Below are 25,403 nucleotides of genomic sequence, written 5' to 3'. Positions count from 1 at the left end.
TGTGACCTGGAAATGTTTATTTTAAAGCGGGCGTGTCTTGTTTGTATATCCGGTTTGTTCGAACCTTTCCCGAGCGAAGGCAGATTAACAAGAAAGAATGGAAAGGTTCGCTGCTCGCTTCGCATCGTGAAAACCATAACAATCACTTTAGGGAGCAACACAGTACCGCAAACCGCTGTCTAGTGTCTATGCCCTCGGAAGAGTGAGCGTGTTGTCTGTCGTCTGGAGTTATCTCAACGAAGGTGAGTATGTTTGTTTGAGACGATCCATCGCGGCAGCTTCCATGGCGAGCAGATATTACAATATTGTTGTAGCTAGCCATGTAGCTTGCTAATTTCCTTGTAGCGATACAACTGGCTCCTAGTCGATGGTAGCTGCTAGCTAAGGCGTAACGATAAGAAAAGACTCCTCGTTCCGGCTTTCTGCTGACTAACGCGTCGTGGAATCGTAATACGGAGCTTCTTAATACTTCATGATAAATACATTATTGTAAATCAAAACCTGTCATTGTTACTTTGTTGTTCTTAATATAGTAGGGGTGCAATGTTCATTTGGAAATTGTAGCTAATTTGGCTAACGTTCGTTCGCTGTGTAACTAATCGATGTGCCCACCATGGAGTTAATACTGGCTTTGTCCATGCATGTCATAAATGTGTACTAACACTGCTGGTGGTTTTGGTTGATTTGGTATACCACGCCACTGTGGGCATGAAAGCGGAATACCGATTGTCATCGGGTATTGGTGGCAAACACGATGAGCCTATAACTCTTACCGTTTGCCCATTTCACGGATTTTGGTAATCCGAACATTGCATTTTTTCTGCTTAATACAATTGAGACTATTTATTAAATTGTGTTGCTTTGTAGAACAGTTCAACTTAATTCAACCCTTTATATAATTACTTAGGGTTGCCTTTGATTTAGTAAGTAGAAATTCCAACAATGATTAACTCTCGATAACTTCAACTCTATATCAATTATTATCTCGTTAAATTAAATGATGTGGACAGTCCAACCAAAATAACTTGCATAACCTAGCCAATAAATGATTTACTGATGAATGAGAACCTAATGTTTAACTATCTGAATGTTGTTTAACCATTGAATATGGCAATGTCATATTCGGGGTGTGGCTGTCAGTCATGTAAATATAGAATTTTAAGCTGCCTATATAGTTAATTAGTATAAGGATAAAGATTTGCTTGAACTTTTGCGGTTCATTATAAATGTTGATATTTTTCCTCGATACTATCTAACTGTAGTTAATTTGTGACTAGCTGTAAAATATGTATTCTGTGGGTCCAGTCCCACCCCCTGTGTGGCTAATGACTTGAAGCATAAACGCTAGCACGGTGAAGTTTCAAATGCACAGCAATGTGTCTAAGGGATGTAATGGAGAAACTCAAATAGTTTGCACGGGCTGTCGTTCGGTAGAGACTGAGGCAGCTGCTCACTGGCACTGCCACAAGGGGGGTCTGTAGTAGGGGCAGGCCCCCCTCATGGTTGATCTTTCCAGAGAAGGTTAATCACTCCACCAAAGAGAACCGTTTATGCTCAATCAGAAGTGGTCAATAGTGGAACTTATTTTATGATGGTAGTGATTACTAATTTTGTCAAGATCATTTAACCAACCTTCACTGTTGGCATCCCATTGAGACTTGGAATTAAGCTGTGTTCACCTCAGAGTTTTGCGTCTAAAATGACCACTTGAGTACATAGGTTATGATTCTGGATGATTTTTTAGGTAGTGGCCATCCCCAAAATGCACCAGAATACAGGAAATCATATCTACCAAATTCAAAATTGTGTAGCTTCTCTCAGCTCACGTTTAGTTGAAGTGTGCAGTCATGTGGCCCTCCGATGGTTATGATGAAAAATGTGGCCCTCTTTATCATGAAAGTTGCCCATCCCTGAGCTAGGGTGTTGATTATCAATAATTCAGTCATTCACTTTTACCACTGGCAAATATTAATCATTAGTTAATACTTCAATTGTATTGATAAAGCTTAAATGACAAATAGTAATTAATCGTGACTAATTAATTAAAACCTGGTTTTAATCAACTAAACCTGGTTTCTTTGATTTGTTTATAGTTCAACATGTCAAACCATAGTGTACGTGTCATTTTATTGCAATTATACAACTTACAAATATGGAGGCAGTCTGCTTCGGAAGTGGGAAAATTGCAGACATGCTTTGAGATTGTTGACAAAATACTCTTTTTGAGTGCATTGGTCCCCTTACCTGTCAGAAATGGGTTAATTGTTGATTTGTCCGTTTCTGCCACATACTGTTTATTTCACTCAATTCAAACGCATCCACAAAGGTGCTGATCGGCTCTGTTGTTAAATATCCTGGATAATGCCTTATCTTCGTTCTTGGAGGTAAACTGAGTGGCTTTCCATTGGGCTGTATAGTCCACCAGTGCACTATACGCTGAAAATCATTGTGTTAGCATTTCAATGCCAGTGCACTGAAATGCTAACATTTTACCATGAATGGCACCCCTAGTAACCCTTGTAATCAGATTCCGAGGTAAAATATTCTGCAGGAGCAGTTCTGACTACAGTTCTGAGAACTTGCAGTGTTTTTATATTGGCCGAGTATACAATAACATCTACGCAGTAACCTGAAGTGGAAATTACACTCGTTAACACAACAGCTGAATCCGAATAGCCATAGTTCGACTATGCTCCTCAATTGGACAACTGCAATTGTCCGATTATACATGGCGGTGAGAAAGTCTATTCATCGGCCGAAGCATGTCATACCCCGGTACGATAGGTGGTGCTGTACCCATTTCAACTAGTGGTAATAGAGCCACCGGCTGACCTCTTACGTCACCAGCAACCACAAACTCGGCATTCAAGAAAGATGTTTCAGTAGACAAGAAATGACAAGGACCCAAAGTGAACGGACAGCTGTCTACTGAAAACATCGGCGGAGCCCCTCCAGTGGGAGTCCGCACACGGCAACAATCCCTTCCTCCTCCATGTCAGGGTTCAATCTCGACTTCAGAGAGTCAAAGCCAAAGTGCTTTTCCCCCAATTCCTTCTCCGCCATGGCCGAGATAACCCCCAGTCTTTACTTGCTGTGGAAGCACCAGAGAGAGAACCCGACGCAGTCTTTAAGATTCATAGTATCAGAGAATAGGGGTCTTAATTAGATGACTATGAGAAACCAAATTCGATTAGATTTTAATCTGACTAAAGGTGTATAAATGCATTTTGATAATCCAATCATAGTCAGACTAGCCCAATCATTTGATTTTCGACTGTCATGTAAGTTAGTGATTGATCTGGGGATCAGAAATGTTTGGCTAGGATCTTTCTAACTTCATAATGTCAGGTTAAAGAAATGCCCCATTTTAGAATATACAAAAGGTACATCCTTAACACCACATGTGTCCTTTGTAATATTAAAACAAACAGGCTGCATCAGCGGTGACTGGCCTCACCCAGTATTAGGCCAAGTGTAATGCCGGTGCATGATGATTGTTATTGTTATTGGTTCTAAAGGATGAGCAGCCACCCAGCGTGGCCAGAGACAAAAGGTACCTATTTTCGAGTCACAGCGTTCTGTTCCTGGATTTGTGTAATGGCAGTGCTTCATAATTACCCTTGAGAGCAAAGTACATCACTTTGATGCTCAGATCTTTGCAGGCACTACTGGACATGACTCACCCGGAAGAGCCAACACACAAATAGTTTCAGAAGGAGCCTTCTTAAGCTCAACCATGCTGCCATCCCACCGTGGGCTCTTTCTTCTTGTTTGTGTTTTCATCCACAAGTTAAACGCTTGTTAGAATAAGTAATTTCTACAATTGGCGTGTGGAGCCCTCTCTGATGTCTTTCAATGTAGATATTGATTGATTAAATCTACAATCCATCAACATTGTGTCCTCGACAAAGCAGTTGGCTTCCCGCTGGAATGTGGGCTGACTCTCATATCTCAATTCCCTTAAGGCTTGTGTGGAGCTTGTTGGCAGAGGGCATCATCATCTTCCATGTGTTTGTTTAGATGGAGATGTGATTACAACTCAATACGATTACGGTCAGGTCGTCAAGTAAATAAACCAGGCCTGCCATCAAGAGGCGCACTGCTGCCTAGAAGAGCCTCTGCTAACGAGCTACGGTGCTCAGCCTCCCAAGACAAAACCTTCCTACCGGTATCGGCAGCAAGTCTGAAGTGTTGAAACACCGTCTTATAGAGACATGACTAATGTTTCCCACCGGATCAACTCCTCCCGTTCGTGTTGAATGGAAGGACCTAGAATTTGCCAGAGCAGGGTTGTGCGCTGGCAGTCCTCTCTCCCTACAAAATCTTTTGGTTTTGCTGAAGGAAATATATGCTGCAAAACCGTAGTCCCATCAAGGCGCTGTAATGTTAACGTGGTGTATAGCTATTTAAAATGACAAGACATGAAACTGCTTTTGTCTTCCATGGGATTTTACTCCTAAAATGGTAGTCTGAGGTTTTTTGGTTTGTGTATAGTTTTGTATTATGATTGTAGGCTTGTATTTCCAGCCAGATCTGATTAGGGATGTTAAGTTAATGACAGTAGCCTAAATTAACGCCAATCAAGCTTTGATTCTGGATATTTCCATTTCACAACTCTCATTAACTCGTGTTGTATCTAGTTTAGACAGTGACCCTTTCCTATGACCAGCTACTGAGTTTCCGTGCTTTGGTCCCAGCAGGTCTTCCACGGCACCGCTCCCAAGACCAGCCCAATGCTGAGCCTGGCCACTGAGTGTTAGGCCCCGAGGGTGGAGCCGGACCGGGATAGCCAGCCCTTAACCAATGACAGTGGCTGCACCGCCCTCGGGCTGCCAGTGACCAGGTGTGGTGGTGGTGGTGGTGGTGGTGGTCTCTGGCCAAGGCGCGGTGGCCCTTCGCTTCAGTACTTCCTGCCCAGGCAGCCGCCAGCCTGACCCGCTCATACCATGGAGCCGCAAAGAGACAAGTTCAGCGAGCGGCCGGCCCGGAGCACCAAGGTCACCCAGGGGAGCCGCAGCGGGCACTCGTCGAGGCCCTCCGGCTCCTCCAGCTCGTCCGGGGTGCTCATGGTGGGACCCAACTTCCGCGTGGGCAAGAAGATCGGCTGTGGCAACTTTGGCGAGTTGAAGCTCGGTGAGCTTGGCCCGAGCCCTGTGTTGTGGGTAGCGACGAGGTGTTCTGACTTGATATGAGGGATTTGGAATGCTACAGAAGACAGGACAAATGCTGGAATATAAGAGCCATGAAGCAAAAGTTTAACCCAGAGTAAATTGATGTAGCCTTTTATACAGTATTAAGTCTGTTTTGGACTCATTGCTAGCCTTACGATCACACTTGCTCTTCCTCAATGTGTTAATCACATCAAATATGATCAAAAACAAGTCCTTGTATGGCTTTGTAATGTAGCTTAACAATTAATGGAATTTACATTAAATATAAATATAAATGTCCTTCAAGTACATATAAGGTATTTTTTCATATGTATAATCCTAATGGATTGTTTGCCTTTGATGGTTTCAGGTAAAAATCTCTACACAAATGAATATGTTGCTATTAAACTGGTAAGTACACATTTGATCTATTAGTGTTATCTGGTGTTGATTGGCTTTAGCTCCATCCATGTCAATTAAAATGGCATTTATGGGATTGTTGTCTGAGATTCCCAACATGTGATCCATAAAAACCTCTAGGAGTTAACTCTTTGCTTTTCTCTATTGCATGGTGGTAATTGGTTTGGACCCTTTATGGTGACAATCCAGTAAGACATGAAACACCTAGCTCAGAGAAATTCCTAAGAAATAGATGTAGCGATTGGGCACTATTAGTATTAATATCACCGCTGGCATTAAAGAGCCGGTCAACCCAATGTTTCAGCTGGAATTTGAACACTGAGATTTTAAAGAATGTGTTTTGGGTTGAAAGTTTTTGGAAAGATGGGGTGTGTTATCCACATGGTTACGACCCAATGTCGACTTGTATTTGAAATGCGGCACAAACCATAGTATTCTATAGTCGTCCAGGAAGCCTAACCCTCACTCGGTGAAGGCATTAAATATATCGCTGCTCGGATAGAGTTTCCCCATCCACACTCTCGAAATCGTTGTACTAGATATATATATGTCCAGGAAGCCTATTAAATTAATCGCTGCTCAGGCTGTGCTGCACCATCCACCCACACACTGTGGCGTTATTCAATAAATGCCAGAAAATGCTAATCTTTCTCTCTGACGTCGCAGTCAATCGCTGCCCAGACAGAGCTCCACACGTCCTTACACACATCGTGTTTTAGTGGCTTCTCGGAAGAACTCAGACATCACGAAAAGAATGCCACATAGTGGAACGTTCATAGTGTTTTCGGGAGATTTTTTTTTTTTCTTCTAAATGGGGACTTATTTCATAGATTACTATGATGGTCGTGTTAGACATTAAGTTTAGAGTTTACTTGCTCTTTAACAATGCTGTGCTAAGAGTTGCTAAACAGACAGTAGTTTTAGGAATTCAATGTGGAATTTCCATTAATTTCATTGTTGTGGTTACCCATTGGAAGGAAAAATGGAAAAGGAAATATGTATATTCATATATATATATATATATATTGTCAAATGTACATGGTTTTTGTTGCATTTTATTTATTTCAGAACAAACCATGGTTGTTTTCTGCTTTATAGGAACCAGTGAAATCCAGGGCGCCACAGTTGCATTTGGAGTACCGCTTCTACAAGACTTTAGGAAGTACAGGTAACGTCAAAGTGTGCTCCGACACTCTGTTCATACATCATTTCTTTTAAGTTTATGTTTTGGAAGATGAGTGAAAAAGATTGCTTTATTTCCACAACAAAGAATTAGTTGTTGAGTTATGGGTTTATACTAGTCATTGACATAAACACTAAGCCCCTGTCTCGACCTGCTGCTAGCGCATAATTATGTTAATCCCTTCCTGACCTTTCACTGGGGTATACGGTATATTATGGTATTTGTATAATATATATATATATTTTTCAACTTAAGCTGGGCTACTGGTGATAGAAGTCATTTGAGCATGTATGACATTTTATGGCCTTCAATGCTTTGTCTAATGGGCAATATTCAAACTTCAACAAGTCTTGCTCAGTTACATGGCCTATTGAATAATAAATAGATGGGACATAAGCGTCCTTTTTAAATGGACTCAGGCCAAATATTAACGAGTAGGACTTACTTGTGCAATTAAACCTGTATTATATGTGTGTAACAACCACACTAGAGCTCCACTGGCCAGACCATTGTTTCGGACAGGTTACATTGTAACTTTGAAAAAAAAAAGTTTTAATACACCACCACAGCAGCAGTATGCTGCTATAGAGGTCACCTTCACTTCTGATGTTGGGAGGCTCCTGGCGGCAGATCATTATTGGGTAAACTGGTCATTTGCGGGGGAACTCCACCTACCTGGGCCAGCCACTAATCGTTGGCCAACAAACCCATTTCTGTCTCAAAAACAATGCAATGTCGAAGACTTTATTTTCGACAATTTTATATTTTAATTATATATCCTTCTTTAAAACTTTGACAAAATACATATTAAGATAGGGCTGGGGGATTCATCGAATTATGCTTGGGATTTTGATTTCATAAACCTATCAATAAATACATCATGTTTTCAAACTGAAAAATAATCGTGATTTCAATATCGACCAAATAATCGTGACTATGATTTTTTTTTTATTTCATAATCAAGCAGACCTATATTACACACAACTAAAGAATATAAATTATGTACAATTCTGGTAGAAAATAGAAATAATACGATTTTGGAAGAAAGATAGAAAAAATATGTGCCTAACGCACATCCAAAAGGTGTGGGTGTGGTTTATTGGGGGGTGTTATGTGGCCAGGGAAAGGAGCAAACTTGGCCTTCCCTTGGTTTATAGGTAAAATATGTATGGTGGGTGATACTAAAACGAATCACACAATCCTGTAATTTACCATTATTTGCGGAAGAGGTGTTGTTGTGACTGGAACAACCAAATCAACAAAGTAGCGCTTTCAGTCCCATTTTCCTCTCCATTACAACTCTGATGTGATATGGTTTGTCAGCGACGGGCCTTGTGTCTGCACGTTGTCCATATTTCCCCCTCCATCATATTGTCCCCCAATCCAATTACAATCTAGGTACCTTTTGGCTAACACATTTTTTAATGCATTTCAAAAAAGTTTGGTTATCTGCGTGACGCATGAACATATGCTATACTGACAAATGAGGAACAATCCAATCTTTCTTGGGAATTTCGCTAAATCAAGGAACCTAATGAAGGTCTTTCCAATATGCTTCCTGCTGAGTCATGCCTCGAAAGCTTCCGCACAAATTGATACCAGTCATACAAAGCATTAGGGGTGTCACGGTGCCTTGAAGTCATGGTTCGGTTCATACCTCGGTTCAGACATCACGGTTCGGTACAATGAAGGGGAAAAGAAATAAATAAATGCAGAAGGCAATTCTTTTTTATTGTACATGTCTCAGCTTGTACAACCTAGTGTAAACATTCTCTCCCCTGAGCTAGCTGCAACAGCCAGAACTGTGTAATCTAAGATGTATAAACAAAATAAGACAATCAGTTATAAAACTGAAAATGCAGCATGTCTTATTTATGAATGTGCAAAGTACACAGAATAGGAGCCCGTCCCCCAATGAGCTTTCCACAAACGTGCCGTTTTTTTAGAGGGTCAAGGTGGAGGGTGGGGGTGTGGCCCTGAGCAGCTTGCGGCCAGGGTACCATGCACTCTAAAAACATCTCCAGTCTCTTCAAATCTTTTTCTTATTCTTTGTACTTGACGCTGAGACACATTGAAGGTGTCAGCCACCTCACTAGTGGATCTGGTCTTCAGCCTCTTTATAATCAACGCTTTGGTCTCAGGGTGAATCTAAGGCATGTTGTCAGAGGTCAAGTTGCAGTTGATGTGAAGGTCTGGTGTGCTGGGGTAATTTTTATACACACCAACGAATTGATTGATCAATCAGTCAATCAGCACCCGCCGTGTGGTGTTGTGTGAAGTGTTTTAAGAGTGGTTGGCTGCTTTTTTAGGTGCGCACTACTGCCCTCTCTCAGCATAAGGCCTTTCTATACTGCCAAGCCGGTTCGGTCAAGGCTTGGCACGCCCGGTGATTTCACCGTCTTATCTCAAGATTCCTGTGTAAAAGCGAATGGGTAAAATTGCCCGTTCGTCACGGCGCAGGCTTTCTTGGTTCACTGCAGAAGGCGGGGCTAAAGAGGCCTAGAGTCTAGGCCTCTTGAGAATAATTTGTATATTCCCGAATGTTTGTATTTATTTTAGTGCTGTCAGTTTAACGTGTTATTAACGGCGTTAATGCTTTAACGGCGTTAATTGTTTTATTGCACGATTACACTCGGTTTGGCAAACGTTGTAGTTTTTTCCCCTGCTGTCTAAGCAACAACTAGTCACATTAGAAAAACTACAACACCATACCGGATATAGCTATACCGGAAACAAAACAACAAGCACACCGCACAAACTTGTTGGGGCAAGCAAGGATACGCAGCGGGTGAAAAACTCCTTAAAAGTGTGTGTGTGTTTTTGTGTTTCACTCTGTTCGAGCCTGCACGAGAGTTCAATGTTCTTAGCTGTTGCGTCTTCCTGACCAATCACAGTTCAAGGCCCACCTGGGCTGTACCACTTCGAGAGGGGCCGCTCAGTTACTCCCCTCTAGACAATATTGACTTGGTTGCGGCGTTGACAGTTTTTGAGTGTTGCATCTGTTGAGTGAGTGAGAGGTTGCGGGCGCACAGCTCAGGCTGGCGGACGGCGCTGCAAGGAACTTTTATAAACGCAATATTGTTATCCCGCAGTAATCAGCGCGACAGCCCCGAAACGTTAACGGCCCATCAGGAATTCTCCCGATTACCACTCCGCCACTGTGTGTGTGTGTGTGTGTGTGTGTGTGTGTTATTCGATAGCCTGGTAATGTGTATAGGCCTTCGTACGGTAGGAATATTCATACTGGTTTAAATAATAAATGTTATAGTATTTCCCATCTTTGCTGAGCAAGAGTTTTGTTCGGAAGTTCAGTGATTTGAAACAAATAAAAGCCTGGGCTGTTGAAGTTTTACGGTAGGCTTACCACTGTCATGCACCTACCCGATGTCAAGTGGACCGGGTTGAATTCACTGCGGGTCTCTCTTCTTATATCCATCTTACCAAATATATTTTATTACTGTCCTTCTCAACACACTCTGCTCTCACTAAAAGGCTAGCAGCACGAAATCAATGGATATTTAGAATAGAAAAAAACGTAACTAACTTACTTAACTTTGACATTGATGCGATAAAATATTTTAATCGCTTGACAGCACTAAATTGTGAAACGAAGACACCCGCATGCAAGAATGAGTTAACGTCTGAGTGTAGTAAGTTAGTTGCTGACCCCTGCCATAGAGTATTTGAGTACAAGCGCTTTGAGTACGTGAAAAGCAATATATAAATTTGAATCTATTATTATTATTTATTATTAGTATCTATGGTATAAAGGCTGGGACGAATTTCGAATTATAAATATGTAAAATGCATAACGTTGGCTCTCTGGCTCATAGCTGAGCAGACCAGAATACCTCCCATTGCCAAGTTGTAGCTAAGGTCCGTCCTATTTACTGGAGGAGTGAACAACGTTTCCGTTGCACAAGAACCTTACGGGAGGGAAATGATTGTTCCAGGTATTATTCAAACCCTCAGGCGTTACCAGGGAAACAAAGTTATGGCTTGTGAAAAACTTTATATTTGGATTGTAAAACACATGAAAATATAAATGAATGGTCTTCATTTATTTTTTTCAACAAGTGACCATAGTATAAGCGGGATAATGCCCTTCGAAGTGTTCAACATTAGTTTCGTCCGTTAATTCTTGTTTATATGAATGGGAATAAAATGTAACGGTCCAAATGTTAAAAATCGGCTTTGACCCTCGGGAACGAATAATTGAATATTCTGACCCATCCCTATTATGTATCCGCCTGTCATCAAGCATAAGTCACATGGCCCAACATTTCATCTAAGATCATGACTCAATGTCTTTCTCCTGCTACTACTGAAATCAGAGGCGTGAATCTTAAAGGGTAAAAATAATTGAACAGAAAGGGAGTGGGGGGGCATGTAAAATATTTACAGTACATGTTTGGATGTTTAACTCATGAAATAGTACACACACACACACACACACACACACACACACACACACACACACACACACACACACACACACACACACACACTCTCACGTGTGTCTGTGTGCGCAAGACATATTTTTAAAATGCTGCCTGTGGCACCGCCTTTATTTATGGAACTTTAATACAGTGTAGATGTCACGTGGATCACTGATCTTATTGGCCTTAGTACTAGCTTCACTCAGATTACGAGGTAGTCAGGTATTTTACTTCTGATGGCCAGTCTGAGACAAGAGACTTGACAGGGCCAGTAGTTCAGAATCTCATGAAGTATTTAGAGAGTAGAACCGCCCCTTTTAGCACTAACCTGCTTCCTCAGTCCTCTCCTCCAGATGGGATAATATGACCCCATTCCTGCATGGCCGACTAGTACACTATGCCCTGTCTGGCATTGTGTACACCCGACTTGAACAACTATAGTAGAGTAGTCGGTTGACATTATGGAGAGTGACTCGTATGCGTTGTTGTTATTGTTGTTGCTCTTCTTCTTCACCTTTTTAATGCTCGAGAGGGATGTGGTCTAGTGGCTCACTGGGGCAGGCCTTCACATGACTGCAAAGCATTGTTGATCTTGGACCAAGACATTCTCACAGTCTCTCTATCCCTCTCTTTGAGTCTCTCTCTGGCTCTCGAGTGGTATTGTTTGTGGGGTGGATGGAAACTGGTGAGTCATGTAAAGGCAGCCAGGCCTAACGGTGAAACTCTACACCAGCTCTCCAGCCAGCCAGCATTAAAAGCAGTCCGCATATTCCCAGAGGATGGATGGCTTACCAGATTTCTACCTTGTACATGGACTGGGAAGGTCATGACGGTTTTCCTTTCTTTTTCTTTATCACATTGTTAATGAAGGAAGTTCCTGCTTCCGAAAAGTATTATTCACTAAACACAAGCAATAACTAATTCTATCGAATGACCATCACAACAATGGATACAATCAATATATAAACTGTTCTTTTCTGTAGGCCAGGACTATGTGTTATGATGAAATAAGATGAATTGATGCATGAATTTATATTATAAAATCTAAAATTATAGATTTATAAAATTATAAAAAGCCAAAACATGTGCAGGGCGGCTTGCTGCACTGTTCATCCAGTGTCTTACTACCAAACTGCCTGAATGACCTATCTCCTTAGTTATTTTGCGGTGCCATTTTGAATTGCGTTAATATATACGTTCGATCACTTCAGTAGGTGATCGCTGCCGGGTGGTACATAGCCTACTTAACACACTGGTTGTCGGGTTTTGTCAGTTTTTTATTTTGTCTGTCAACATCAGCAAATCAAAGCGTCGAGTGGCAAGATGTTTTCTTCCTCTACTGCTCTCACTCGCATGTCACGTGCGTGTAGAATAGCGTTGTGTGTGTTTACGATTCCGGCCCTCTGGTTCGATTGTGTAAAGTTAAAACAAACTACCTTTATTTTTTCGCAGAACATTTTTTAAATTGTGTTCTATTACATTGAAATGTCGGTATGATTGCGATTAATTCTTCAGCCCTAATGCAGCATATCTGTGACATCACTCATACGTATCTTTGTGGAAGTTCATTCTGAGGCCTTAAGATTGTTTTACAATCTCGGGTCACTCAATTGTTCATGAATTACAAGTTTGTTATTTGTTGTCCATCAGAGATTTCCATGATTTACCTTGTGGGGCAGTAATATGGTATGAGCTGTTGATTGACATCTACCAGGTCTAACGCTGGGAAAGCAAGTGGCATAGTGGTTTTATTCTGTATTCTATATTGTCCCTGACAGCATTTAAAAGTAACAATTCATCATTGTTGTATGCACACGCACAAAGTCTGCTGCCTATTTACGTCATCTGCAAAGAAGTTCTGACTGTCGGAACAACCAGGAAAGAGACATTAAACTTTTTGATAACTTCATTCCAACACTTCCTATATGTACCAGGGCCGGGACTTATCTTCACAATTTATTCTTCTACCAATGCTCTGGTAAATAAAAGAGCAGAGTGGACAGACCCATTATAATGTGTTATGAGTGATATCTATGTTTATCCTAACGTAATACCTCTTTGTAAAGCTAGCCATTAAATTTTGCGGGACAAGTAGGCTTAAGTTAGTGATTTTTCAGGCTAGTGATGGCTAGTGGCTAGTGAAACGTGACTACTGCTGCTGTTCAGTCAGGTTTACTGGAAGTCGGTTGTCTTGGTCACCACTGAATTACTTTATTCTTCTCCTTCCTCCGTTTCCTCAAAGATCCCAGCCTGTAACATTTTTAGCTGTGTGGTAATGGTGGTGCCGGTGAAGCTTCCCCCACCTTCAGTGGGGCAGTGGGTGGTGTGTCGGCGTGAGGGAACAAACACAGGCAGATAAAACGAAAAGGGGTCAAAAAGAAAAGAGGATATGAACTGACTGCATTGTTGAAGTTCAGGCCCTTTTTCTCAGTCTGTCAGACATGAAGGTGACTTGTATACTTGAAAGGTTAAACTGCCACAGGAGGGGAGAAACACAAGCCAATCAATAAGAATGTAAAGTTATTTTACGTTTTCTTATCAATGCTGTTATATATTTATTTATATATTAAAAACTTATTCATATGAATTATGACTATATTAAAGAAACCTCCTTGAATTACTTGCATCTCCTCCTACGACTAAAATGATATTCTTCCAAAATAGGGAAAGCAATCAACCATGCATGAATCTAACCACGCGTCCTCCTCCTCAGGTCCTCTTGACCCCAGGCAGGTTTAACCAGCATAGCAGAAGCTTGACTCAAATATACCATTTATTATAGTTTATGAAACTTCAAATGTGTTATATGAACCAGTTTTGTGGATGTGCATAATGAATGTTAACATTCAGTAAAATATTAAACAAATCATGTGTCTGGAACCCCAGCCCTCTCTTGGGTAGAATTTCTCAGTGTAGAATTCACATTAATATTCTTGGATTTGAACTAATGACTAATAAACGGTGGATTCAGCGGTTCATTGGAGTCAGGGTGTGTAGGAAAATGGATGATGGGATTTAGCAAAAGAAGGTGGGTTGCATAAACACAAGATGCATGCAGCTCCATGGGTTTCTAGTGATGATACTAGTTGGGACCGGGTACTCTAGTAGACATAACAGCGCTTGGAACATAGCTAGCTTTTTTTTTTTTACAAAAAAATTTATGCCAACCTTAAACACTATTTTATGCTTTTGCTCCAGAGTAATATGTCAAGGATCTCTTGATTACTGTTCAAGTGGACTCCATCCCATACTTAATCCTTTGTCATAGGAGGCAGGAACAATAAACAAGCTCAGTGTCAAAGGTAATCTCTTCTTCCTCAACCTGCAGCTCCGCTCCTCACCACCAGCGCTGTCTAGGCCATGCTCCTGTGGATCCCTAGCTACACTTTAATGTGGTATTGTTTGTGCGGCCTCCTGCGTGTCTCATGACTCTTTTGTTCCCGCTGTAGCCGAGGGCCTGCCCCAGGTCTTCTACTTTGGCCCCTGTGGGAAATACAACGCCATGGTCCTGGAGCTGCTGGGCCCCAGCCTGGAGGACCTCTTTGACCTCTGCGACAGGACCTTCTCCCTTAAGACGGTCTTAATGATAGCCATACAGCTGGTGAGTTCCACACCCCACGAGGCTCCTCGCGTTCCCCAAAAGCATGGGATCTGTTGTTCCGTTTTTACATATCAATAAAGCATTTGCGCTGTTCTAGATGATCTGTCCCCTTGATCATCGGAGGAAGTATGGTGTGATATGTTCTGTTCTCTTGTTTCACCAGCTCTCTCGGATGGAGTATGTGCACTCTAAAAACCTAATCTATAGAGATGTCAAACCAGAAAACTTTCTCATCGGGCGGCAAGGGAACAAAAAAGACCACATCATCCACATCATTGACTTTGGTCTGGCCAAAGAATACATCGACCCTGAAACTAAAAAACACATTCCATACCGGGAGCACAAGAGCTTAACCGGTACCGCAAGATACATGTCCATCAACACACATTTGGGAAAAGGTAGGCTTTTTTTTTGGTTTCTTCTTCTCTTTTGTTTTTATGCAATTCAACTTTGATTGAAATCATCAAATTTCTATGATCTTCTTTAATCAAAGAGGCATGTTTAATTTCTGCCCCTCTTTCATTTGACTCCTTTTGTCATTAGAGCAAAGCCGACGAGATGACCTGGAGGCCTTAGGTCACATGTTCATGTATTTCCTCCGTGGCAGTTTACCATGGCAAGGGCTAAAGGTATGCTTCATAACACCTCAACCTTGAGCACGTATTGATGAGAACCTTTCAACCCTCAGTGTAGAGCCACATTCTTGAATATTTGTCTGATGCCCAGGTATTCAACTCAATTACATTTTCGAATGCTTTGTCGTTTTTAATGAAAAAATAAGCCACGAAAGCCACTGGTGTCCGTGCTGCAGTCCTATGGGATATTTTGTTTTTTCTATTTGCGTTTTTAAAATTAAATTGAAGTAAAATTATCAGTTGATAAAAACGTGATATTCAGTCAGAAAATCAAATGATTATCTTTCTTTAAAATAAGATATTCGTGCCAGCCCTACTCGGATTACATGACATAATCACAATCATGCATTTCAGGAGATAATGGTATCTTCCGCTTTTCGTTCAGGCGGACACTTTGAAAGAACGATACCAGAAGATCGGAGACACTAAGCGGAATACTCCTATCGAGGTCCTGTGTGAGAACTTCCCAGGTAAGCCAGTTTGATGCAGTGGCAGCCACATCACAAGATCAATGTTGTTTTTTTTCAAATGTTTCGCTAAATGACGCCACATACTCTCCTGTATGTGCCTTTTTGTTTATGAACCAATGAAAAGACTTCTCAAATTTGAATCTCCTTGGGTTTCAGAGGAGATGGCCACCTACCTGCGTTATGTGAGGCGGCTGGACTTCTTTGAGAAGCCAGACTACGAATACCTGAGGACACTTTTTACTGAGCTGTTTGAGCGGAAAGGATACACCTTTGATTACACCTATGACTGGGTTGGCAGGCAAATAGTAAGTTCCTCCCCTAAGGGGACTGAGGTGTCTTGTCTCATTGCCGTCCTCTAACAGTGATTGATCTGTGTGTTTGTCTGCTGTGAAGCCCACTCCCGTAGGTTCTGTGCACATAGACTCCGGAGCGTCTGCCATTACGAGAGAGAGCCATGCCCACAGGGACCGGCCTTCACAGCATCAGCCTCTGAGGAACCAGGTACCGTACTCCCATTGGGTCCAACTGTCCCATCTCTTGGCAACGGTGTCCAATGTGTCACCTTTGATTGTGGCATTTCTGTGACCGTGTCTATTTAGCAATAAAATGCATAACATATCGGATAAAACAAACTTTAAAATACTAGGGGTGAAATTATATATGCCATATATAAACAAATGAAACATTTACATACAAAATACAATGCCACAGGATAGAAAGAGAGAAGTTTGGGCTATTTGATACAATGAATTAGATTTAACTCTTGACAGAAATACATTCTCTTTCTGGCCTGCTTGGAGTCTAAAAACATAAATATAGTAAAGCACAGATGCAGTCTGTCAAGTTATACATGGCTATGGACAGCAGTTTGTTCATACATGCAGCGATTGATTTAAAGAAATACTAGGCCTATAGTATAAAAGCGGATGTCAGGGGAGCAGCCTGGTAGTGCTTTATTTTATATATAGTATTAAGTAGCTATTTTTTTCCATTCACTGCCATTGCCCCCTGCTGGTCAATAGCAGCAGCACTGTGGTCAAAAAAACCTGGTGGACATATCAAAGTGCATGGTTAGGGCCATTCTTCTGTTATCGGTCCAGCTCCCTGGCTTGAGCCTTGCTTAGATTTTTAGTGCTTCCTTTTTTTGGGTTTACTTTTACTTTTTTCATATATTTTTTTTCATATCACGTGCTGCTTCTGCATGACCACCGGCCTTTGCACGCCCACCCACTCATCTTACATGGAAACCTGCTCCGCCGCCGCCCCCCCTGCCCCTCGCTGCGCCCCGGCCCCCCCTCCAACCACTGCGCAGACGGCCGCCTCGGACCGGCGAGGAGCATGGGAGGTGCAGCCCAGTCGCCAGGCAAACTCCGCCTCCTCCTACCTGACTTCTCACCTGGCCGCGGACAGGCACGGGGGCTCAGTGCAGGTACACTACCATCACTCAACCGGCGGCGCCCACAGGAAGCTCTCCTTCAGGCCCTTCTGTCCGGCCACTCCCCTCATCCAGGCACAACCGTCTCATAGGTCCTTGGTCCACGTCGGGTTTTTCTACCCGCACTTCCAGCCGTTCGGTACCCCAGCGATTAAAATCAAAGCAACAGGGATGGCGGAAAGGAGAAGGTGTTTAATACATCAAATCGCGGTAGCATTCATTAGACCAGCGTTATTACATGGAGTCAGTCTTTAACTTGGTCACTAGACAGGAAAGCTCTTCAGCCGCCAAGACTGAGCTCTGACTCTGAGGTGTAGTGAGGGTCAGCAGCCGGAGATGTTGGCCATACAGGAATTCATGTGTAGCTAAAACAAAGTGTCAATAGTATGCCATGAATGAGCTAGTTAACAATTGACTGTGCCTAACAGGATGTTAATGAACTCATTAACTAACTAATTCACTGGATTAGTTAGTTCATTCACTAATTCACTGAAGCCAACTCAATTATGAGTTCCTCAAGAAGCCTATCCACCCACTGCTAGATCCACCCAGGGTTTACTTCTCCAAGCTGATTTTGTCTTGAGAAAGGGGCAAGAAAATCACATTTTGAGTGAAATTGGACTAAGTGTGTGTAAGGGGACGATAGGAATATTGAGACGGGTTGGAAGATTGAGTATATGGTCCAGCTATTTTGGTTTCTACATGGAAGGCAAATCTGCAACCATATATCTTCCTTTCCAGAGACTTTCCTGCAGGCACGTCCACCCACAACACTCACAGGGCACAGTAGCACTCCATGGCGTTGAACACCCGCCTACCTCAAACCACATTTAGTATCGCATTATTTACATGCAGCCACACTGTTGTGGGATCCTGTCGCAGGGGCCATTTCTCATTGCCTTTTGGGATTTGAAAGTCTAGTTGCTGGGTGGGCAAGATGCATTTGTTTATTTATTCAGTGCATGTTTTCAAGTCTTTTGGAGATGGAGAATCAACATGCATGACAAGTCTACTCTGCTTAGCTGGCTTGTTGCCTGCTAAAACTTCATTACAAGATTGGTCATTTCGTTTTAATTTCTTGTTTAGTAGAAGGGGGGGCTAGTTAATTGAAACATTTTTTTCAATGTAAAGGAGAAAATAATACTTAAGCTTTTTTGCAGTTCCTTTTCCCATCTTTGATTTGCATCTGTTTGACGTGAATGGTAATGACAGTCAGTCAAATGCAAACAAATGCAACTTCTGGGTTCCAAAATAGCGTTTTAGGAACTTTAAAATGACCTTCTAACAGTGTTATGGGTTCACTCTTTGAATTGGGTGCATGTCTACATTATAGGTAATGTGTAAAGATTGCATCAGCGCTTCTAGGCCGAAACATAGATTATCACATTCATCTGATCTTTCCTCACGATCCACTAGCTGCCCACCACATAAGCAGGCCGTCCAAAAAACCTCTGTAGGCAGCCTATGCTCCGAAATCGTACACAAATACAAATGGTACTACCAACCACTCTAAAACAAAAATAAATAATATTTCAACCATTCACATACAAGGGGTGGGTGTTGTTGGGTTTTGTGCTGCGTTCTTGACAATTTTTACTGGATGCTGGCTCTGTTTGTTTGTTTGGGATCTCGCTGCTTCAAATATCAACAGAAGTGACGTTACCCAACATCGCTGATACAACCTGTGGCAATCTCTGTTTTTGTGATGTGTGCGCAGCTTGTGATTTTCCGGGGAAGGTTGTCACCGACACCCAGTTCGTAACATTCATCAAAGGGAATTGCAAAGGCTTTCATCAGTGGGCCTTCAGCTCAACCATCATTGTGTTTCCTCATTAGGCGAATGTGACGTGTTGTTTGCTTCATTTGTAGCATTGGCTCTCTATACCACAGGTTGTCAGCTCGACCAATGGGGAGCTGAATCCAGATGACCCTATGACGGCCCACTCCAATGCACCAATCACGGCTCAGGCAGAGGTGGAGGTGGTGGATGAGGCAAAGTATGTATCATTTGGTTCCTGCTCGTTTTATAGTGACCGCGCTTTGCCTGCATTATGCTATGGAGTTGTGGCAGTAATCTTTACCAGCTTTCATTCAGCAATAATTGTAATGTGCTATTTTTAGGCTTTTCTTAGTTATTGTGGTCATTTGGAGGCATGCGTTAACTTGCGTCCAGTTATGTTGAGGCTTATGTTTATATTTATATTTATTTGGCTCATTTCAAATCGCCCCTGCCTGCTACACAATGGCTGGCTACGGGCATTCACAAAATGCCCGTTAAAAAAAACAAAAGACAGAAAGGGGTTGTAGTTGTAGTTTTCTCGCTCCGTTCTCTGTCCCAACAGTAGGGCTGGAAAGGAGGTAAAAGACCAGCTCCCCTTTCCGATTCCGGTCAAGGAGCAATGAGTCTTCCAACCGAAATTAATGGATTTAGAAAATGCCAAATAAAACACAACTAAAACTGTTATTCGCTACGATACTTGATTTGGAACATCAACAAACACCACTAACCACTCTGCGAGTTTCACATTTCTGAAAACGAATGTTTAGGGTTGTTTTAAGGACAGGTTTGTGAATGCCCATAGCCAGCCATTGTAAAGCAGGCAGGGGCGATTCGAAATTAGGCAAATACCCGAAACAGAACCAATGGCAAAATTTTGGCGTCAACCACTCTATTTTATCCTAGACAAACCAGAAAATGGGCTAAATTTTGAAAAAAACGGAATTGTCCTTTAAGGCTTAGAAAATAACAAGTATCTTTTTTTTCTCCTCTTGTTTTAATAATAAGTTGACTTTATTGACGTGATGCATGACGTCTGCATAAACATAACAAATGTCATCCCAAACAGCCTTTTTACATCCTGACGTTATCTGGTTCTATAATCAATGAGTGATCATCCATTATTAACTCTGAACCATATGTTTTCTGAAAGTCATTTCATATTTGGCACCTAAAATAAGCTCTTCCCTCCATTTTCATTTGGTTCAGTAGCTGTTTTCTTTATTACTGTTAATTATTTTCTCTGGCACAATTAATCAAATCCATTATATTGGGTGCATCAGAGGTTCCATAAATAATTTTTGAAATGGGCATTAGTGGTTTTCTCTCCATTTATATCTAGATGAAATCGTGAGTGCAAGCATCTAATTTCCTACTAGCCCCGAATCGTTTTCCCCCTCTGGTTCGGACGCCATTGCCTCACAAACGGTCCCCCAAAGTGCCTTTCCCTTTAGACTTTGTCCATGTCCAGGTCTTTCCTGAAGGACGGCCTCTCCCCTGCACTGCTCCTCATTCGCATGGTTGTATGATATGATGATTGGCATTTTAAATGGCCAGCCACTCTGATACCTTTACCAGCCCACTGAGGTTAATGCTCCAGGTCCACAGCACAAAGTGCAAAATCCAATCCCTTAGTATTGTGCTGCACAATGCCAGGTGTCCTTGGTGATGAGGCGAGATATAATGCATTTTGTTTAAGATTCCCCCCTACCCCTCCACCAGTTTACCCACACAACTCCACTCCGGAGACTGCTAGTTCTTCATCAGCATGTTGTTTATTATGTTGAGCTGGTAAGTTAAACTACCAAACAGGCGGGTCCTTTTCCATGTTTCTTGGTGTTGTATTGGGTCTCTTTTCCATGGCACTTTCAAATGTCAGGGGTGCAAACTTTCACGGTTCATGTCTCATCCAAGTTATCAACGAGTACTAGCCAATGAGAGGTAGAGTAGCGCGGGTCATGATTTCCCCCTCTGTCTGCTAAACTCTGCTGCTGTTTATAGACCGTCTCTAGAGTTTTACTATAGTAGAGACGGAGCACACGGTTCCCGTAACAAAAAGAACGCTGACTTTTGGGTAAATGGCAAATACATGCCTCTTTTTATTTTTACGCCTTTTTTTTTCTCTAATTTTGGGACTTATCTCAGTCAGTGACTAAAAGGTATAGATAACGGTTGCCAATCACATAAGACAAATTACCACGTTTAAAACCAAAATCTGTTTTAGTTGGATTTTGTGCTCCTCCGTTGACCTGAACGTGATATGTTCTCCATCTCTATCTGACCCGTTCCGTGTTGCCTGCAGTGGTGTTTAATGTGACCAAACATTGTTAGAAAAAATACATTCAATTTCTAATCGATGCAACTGAGTTTTTCTTATTGTGAGCACTGCTTCATAAAGTAGGTCTGGACATCACTAGCAGGCTATTGTGTGTCACTTAAACAGAGTTTGTTTAGAAGATTGCACCTTTTTTGGCCATCAACAGTTTGCACACCTGAAATGTGTTTCTTAATATAATGTGGTGGACTTGAATATGAATGAAATGAGCAGGAGAATGTGCTCATGGAGGCTGACTTAGACAAGAGGAGATCTCTCAAGTTCTCATCTCATTATTCCCATCATCCCTTTCCTCTCTCTATGGGTGGAATGAGGCCTGTCCCGCCATCTTGGTCCTGCTGTAATGTTAATCTATCTTTTCTCTCTTTACGCTGTCTTCCATAGCTGCGTGAAAATGCTCAACCTGTGGTGAGTCCCTCTCTGCTAGTGCACATCAGACTCATGGGGCAGGGACACATTAATAAACCATGTGGTCATGCAACAATGAATCAGTGCGCATCACCTTACATGTTTTTGGCAGCGTGTCATGGTGCTTTGCTCATATTAATAATCAAGCCTCCGCTTAGCAAGTCGTTGTCCTATGTCTTGGTCTACAGGTGTTCTTTTTTGTATCTGCCATTTGATGCACCATGGTAGCCACCTCCTCCTTTCCCCCTCCATTCAGTGTCATTTGAGGCTCAATAACGGCATACACAGGCAGCCCATTGCAAAATGTTTAACAATGTATGCTCTCACAAGAGTTACCATGACATTGATATTTTGGGATTGTTTTTCAAATGTAACATACAATTTCCTTGTCATTTATTCTAGCCGTTGGTGAGTGGTTGGAGGGTGGGTGTTTGTTCGTTCTGTGTCTTTCTATTTACGTTCCCTCCCTCCCATCCCCTGCAGGTGCTGCTGCTTCTTCAAGCGGAAACGGAAGAAGAACACCCCGCGACATAAATGATGGTCTGCCGGCCTGAAGCACTCGGCGTGCCTGGCTCGTCCTTCACAAGTTCTTGAGATCCAAGTGAATGACAAAGGGAGAGAGAGCTGAAATCGCATTTATTTCCCCAGGAGGGACCAATCAAAGTGTGTGTGTGTGTTTGTCCTGTTGATGGGAGGCCTTGTTTGGAGAGGGGTGTATGTGTGTTTGTGTCGTCAACTGGCCAGAATGGATTTTTTTATTTGTGTAGTGATTATCTGGAGGAAAAGAGAACTTCCTCTCTCTGAGATGCACTTTCCTAGCGCGTGTATAGCGTGGACGCCATCTCTCCTCTCCCAGTTGAAATTGCAACGGATGGAAGTGTCTCTTTCAGCTGGGATCGCCCCTCCTCCTTCTCACTCTACCTGTTGCATTCTGTGGTTTACACAGTCCTTTCTTGCACTCATGAAACGGCGTAACTGCACCCAACCCAGACATTTGTTTGTTTTTTTGTTTGGCAGAACGTTACTTTTGTCATTCTTGGCACGGAACTGAATGTAATCATGAAAAACACAAGTGGAACCCACGAGTGTCCCTGCCGCAGTGTCCACCCAGTGGTGGTGTACTGTGATACCCTGTAGAACACTCCAGAGGGGAAGGCAGAGAGCGGTACCTTTGCCCGGGGCTTGTGGCAGAGCACCGTGCTCTCCAGTGAACCGGTTGGGATGCACATGGCCTGCTTTCAACACTCCTCCCAAAACCAAAAGAAAAAGTCTTGTCACTTAAAAAGAAATGCTTTTTTCTTTTTTTTCTTTTTTACTTTTTGCCTTGTTTTAGTCTTGTTGGCTTTGTGATTTTTGAAAAACTGGACACTGTAGGATGGCTGGAGTAACAAATATAATTGTATTTATGCTTATGTATGTCTTGATTGCCACCTTTTATCGAACCATTCTTAAACATACACATTAAATGTACAGACATAAAAGTGTAAAAAGAAGTGCATGGGAATATGAACAGTGTCCGATAGAGACGAAAAACCGACCAATCTAATGTTAGTTGAAAAAATAGATGGACATGGATAAGAGTCTGCGAGAGAAGCAATGTTTTTGAGCCTCAACCGAACTGGACTTTGACCATGTCTACGCCAGTAGACGCTGAAGTGGGAACGTTGCTTTGGGTGCAACAACAGACATTGGTGTGATGTGCTTTCCATCGCCGCCTCTTTACACTAATGTTCAATGCCTTAAACACACACACACACACACACACACACACACACACACACACACACACACACACACACACACACACACACACACACACACACACACACACACACACACACACACACACACACACACTCTAGTGGGATAATGTGACCGGCTGAGGGAGAACTCGCAGTTGGACCTGCAGTTTGAACCCCTTGTTTTAAGAGCCACATGGTCACCATAAGTATAGAGCAGTCAGAGTGGCTCGCCAGTGACAGAGGCGAGCAGGGCCAAGTGTAATGATGCCAAATGGAATGTTATGTTAACCCAGAAACACTGAACAGAGGAGGCTGGGCCATGTGTCCAGTGCAGCAATGTTACATGGCTTGGACCTCCACCAGTCAAACGCGGGTAATTTTCCTTGACGTTAATAAACAAACAAAAGGGGATGGACCACCAGGGGTCTTTATAAGGGAGAGTCTTGACCAACTTGGAGGAATATGTGTTAGCCATTTTAATATAATTCTTAGCGTTTTATCTTCAATGTAAAGTGTCATGGAAGGCTGCCTTGAAACACTATGTATAACAATGTCACCTTGCCTATCCTCTTGACACCTTCCCGGAGTCCATTTGAACGTTTTTAATTGTATTTTCTTTTTTACTTGTTAAAATGAACTTTCAGATGCACATTTTATTTTCCTTTCCAAATTAGCCATGTTTTTTATTTAGGGGAAAGGGGGCGGGAGTACCATTAAACATGGCTGCACTACATTTATTAATAACGGCCACTTTCACTATAGAACCACCCCCTACATGGGTTTAATTATTTTGGTTACCATGTTTCTCTCCATACTCTTGCACCCATGCACACCAACTTACTACGTGCAAGGTTCACAGTGGGCAGCCGCAGCCATTAGCAGAACATTCTCATCCTCACATCTTTGATGTGAAATCTCCGGATGGTGCAATCTGTCCCACTGAGTCAGTAGAATGGGTCTCATTTTGTAACGTGTATATTAACACTGTAAAGCTCTGGGTCTGGCGTTATTTTTTCACTCCCTCTGGGGGTGAGGTCTAAGTTATTGTGTTATTTGAAATTACTTGAATATCTTATGGGAATTTGTTTTGTTCTAGTTTTGAATCAGATTGGTGAATCAAGAGAAAGCATTGGGAGGCATTGGAGGAATAGGCTATTTGAATGGCAGGTATTCATTCCTTGGTGCCTCTTAAGTGTTGGTTACGGGGGACGATGGTAACATAGTCTCACCTCTAGGATCCTGTATAAAAGGGGTGAATGAGTTGAATGAACCGTATATTGGCCCTTTTTCTTTTCTTTTCTGTTGCAGTGCTGGCTTTAGTTTCAAACCTGTAGTTGATTGAACTTAAGCTCAGTCTGAAAACATAGCGGGCTGTTGGTCAAGTCAAATTTATGATAGTGAAAGTCTCTGGATGGGCAAAACCCTCTTTTTCATCACAGCACAATGCATCAATGTGTTTAGCAAGCGAAGATAAAGGTCCTATACATCATATTTAACGGTGAAATTTTCCCATTCAAAGCCCCTGTTCACCAGAGTTTTTTTTGGTTTATCAGATTCTTGTAAAGAGATAGATGTAAAGAAATCCAGACGATAACCTTCATCGTTTCCTTGATCTCCCATAATGCCATGCGCAAGACTACTAAGCCCATGCCTTTCTACCTGTGCCAGGAAAATATGAAGTTGAATGTTTTTCTTTTTTTCTTTTATAATCACTGCATTCCACATTGTGTCCTATTTTTCTGTTTTAAAATGCATACAATAAAGTGATTTTAAATGTTCCCAACTGTTGTAACATGTTAAAGGATTAA

General features: G+C 42.1%; 1 protein-coding gene across 3 annotated transcripts; it reads left to right on the top strand.

Moving 5' to 3' along the window:
* Window positions 1–51: 51 nt before the first annotated feature.
* On the top strand, window positions 52–25,378 carry csnk1g1 (casein kinase 1, gamma 1). 3 transcript variants are annotated; one of them, XM_030378058.1, is made up of 14 exons: window positions 52–242; window positions 4,701–5,133; window positions 5,521–5,561; window positions 6,669–6,738; window positions 14,642–14,793; window positions 14,957–15,191; window positions 15,337–15,422; window positions 15,814–15,898; window positions 16,055–16,203; window positions 16,292–16,399; window positions 17,211–17,327; window positions 19,224–19,330; window positions 21,830–21,853; window positions 22,337–25,378. In XM_030378058.1, exons 2-14 carry the CDS (start codon window positions 4,947–4,949, stop codon window positions 22,389–22,391), a joined length of 1,416 nt encoding a protein of 471 aa, XP_030233918.1. In that variant the 5' UTR covers window positions 52–242; window positions 4,701–4,946; the 3' UTR covers window positions 22,392–25,378. The 3 variants fall into 3 exon arrangements, with proteins under 3 accessions (XP_030233918.1, XP_030233917.1, XP_030233919.1); XM_030378057.1 differs by having other exon boundaries at window positions 62–242; window positions 4,698–5,133; XM_030378059.1 differs by lacking the exon at window positions 21,830–21,853 and having other exon boundaries at window positions 62–242; window positions 4,698–5,133.
* The last annotated feature ends 25 nt before the right edge of the window (window positions 25,379–25,403 follow it).

This window comes from Gadus morhua, chromosome 14 (assembly GCF_902167405.1).
Source record: "Gadus morhua chromosome 14, gadMor3.0, whole genome shotgun sequence".
NCBI lineage: Eukaryota > Metazoa > Chordata > Actinopteri > Gadiformes > Gadidae > Gadus > Gadus morhua.
The sequence above is the reverse complement of the archived record's forward strand: the minus strand, read 5'-3'. Positions and strand labels throughout refer to the sequence as shown.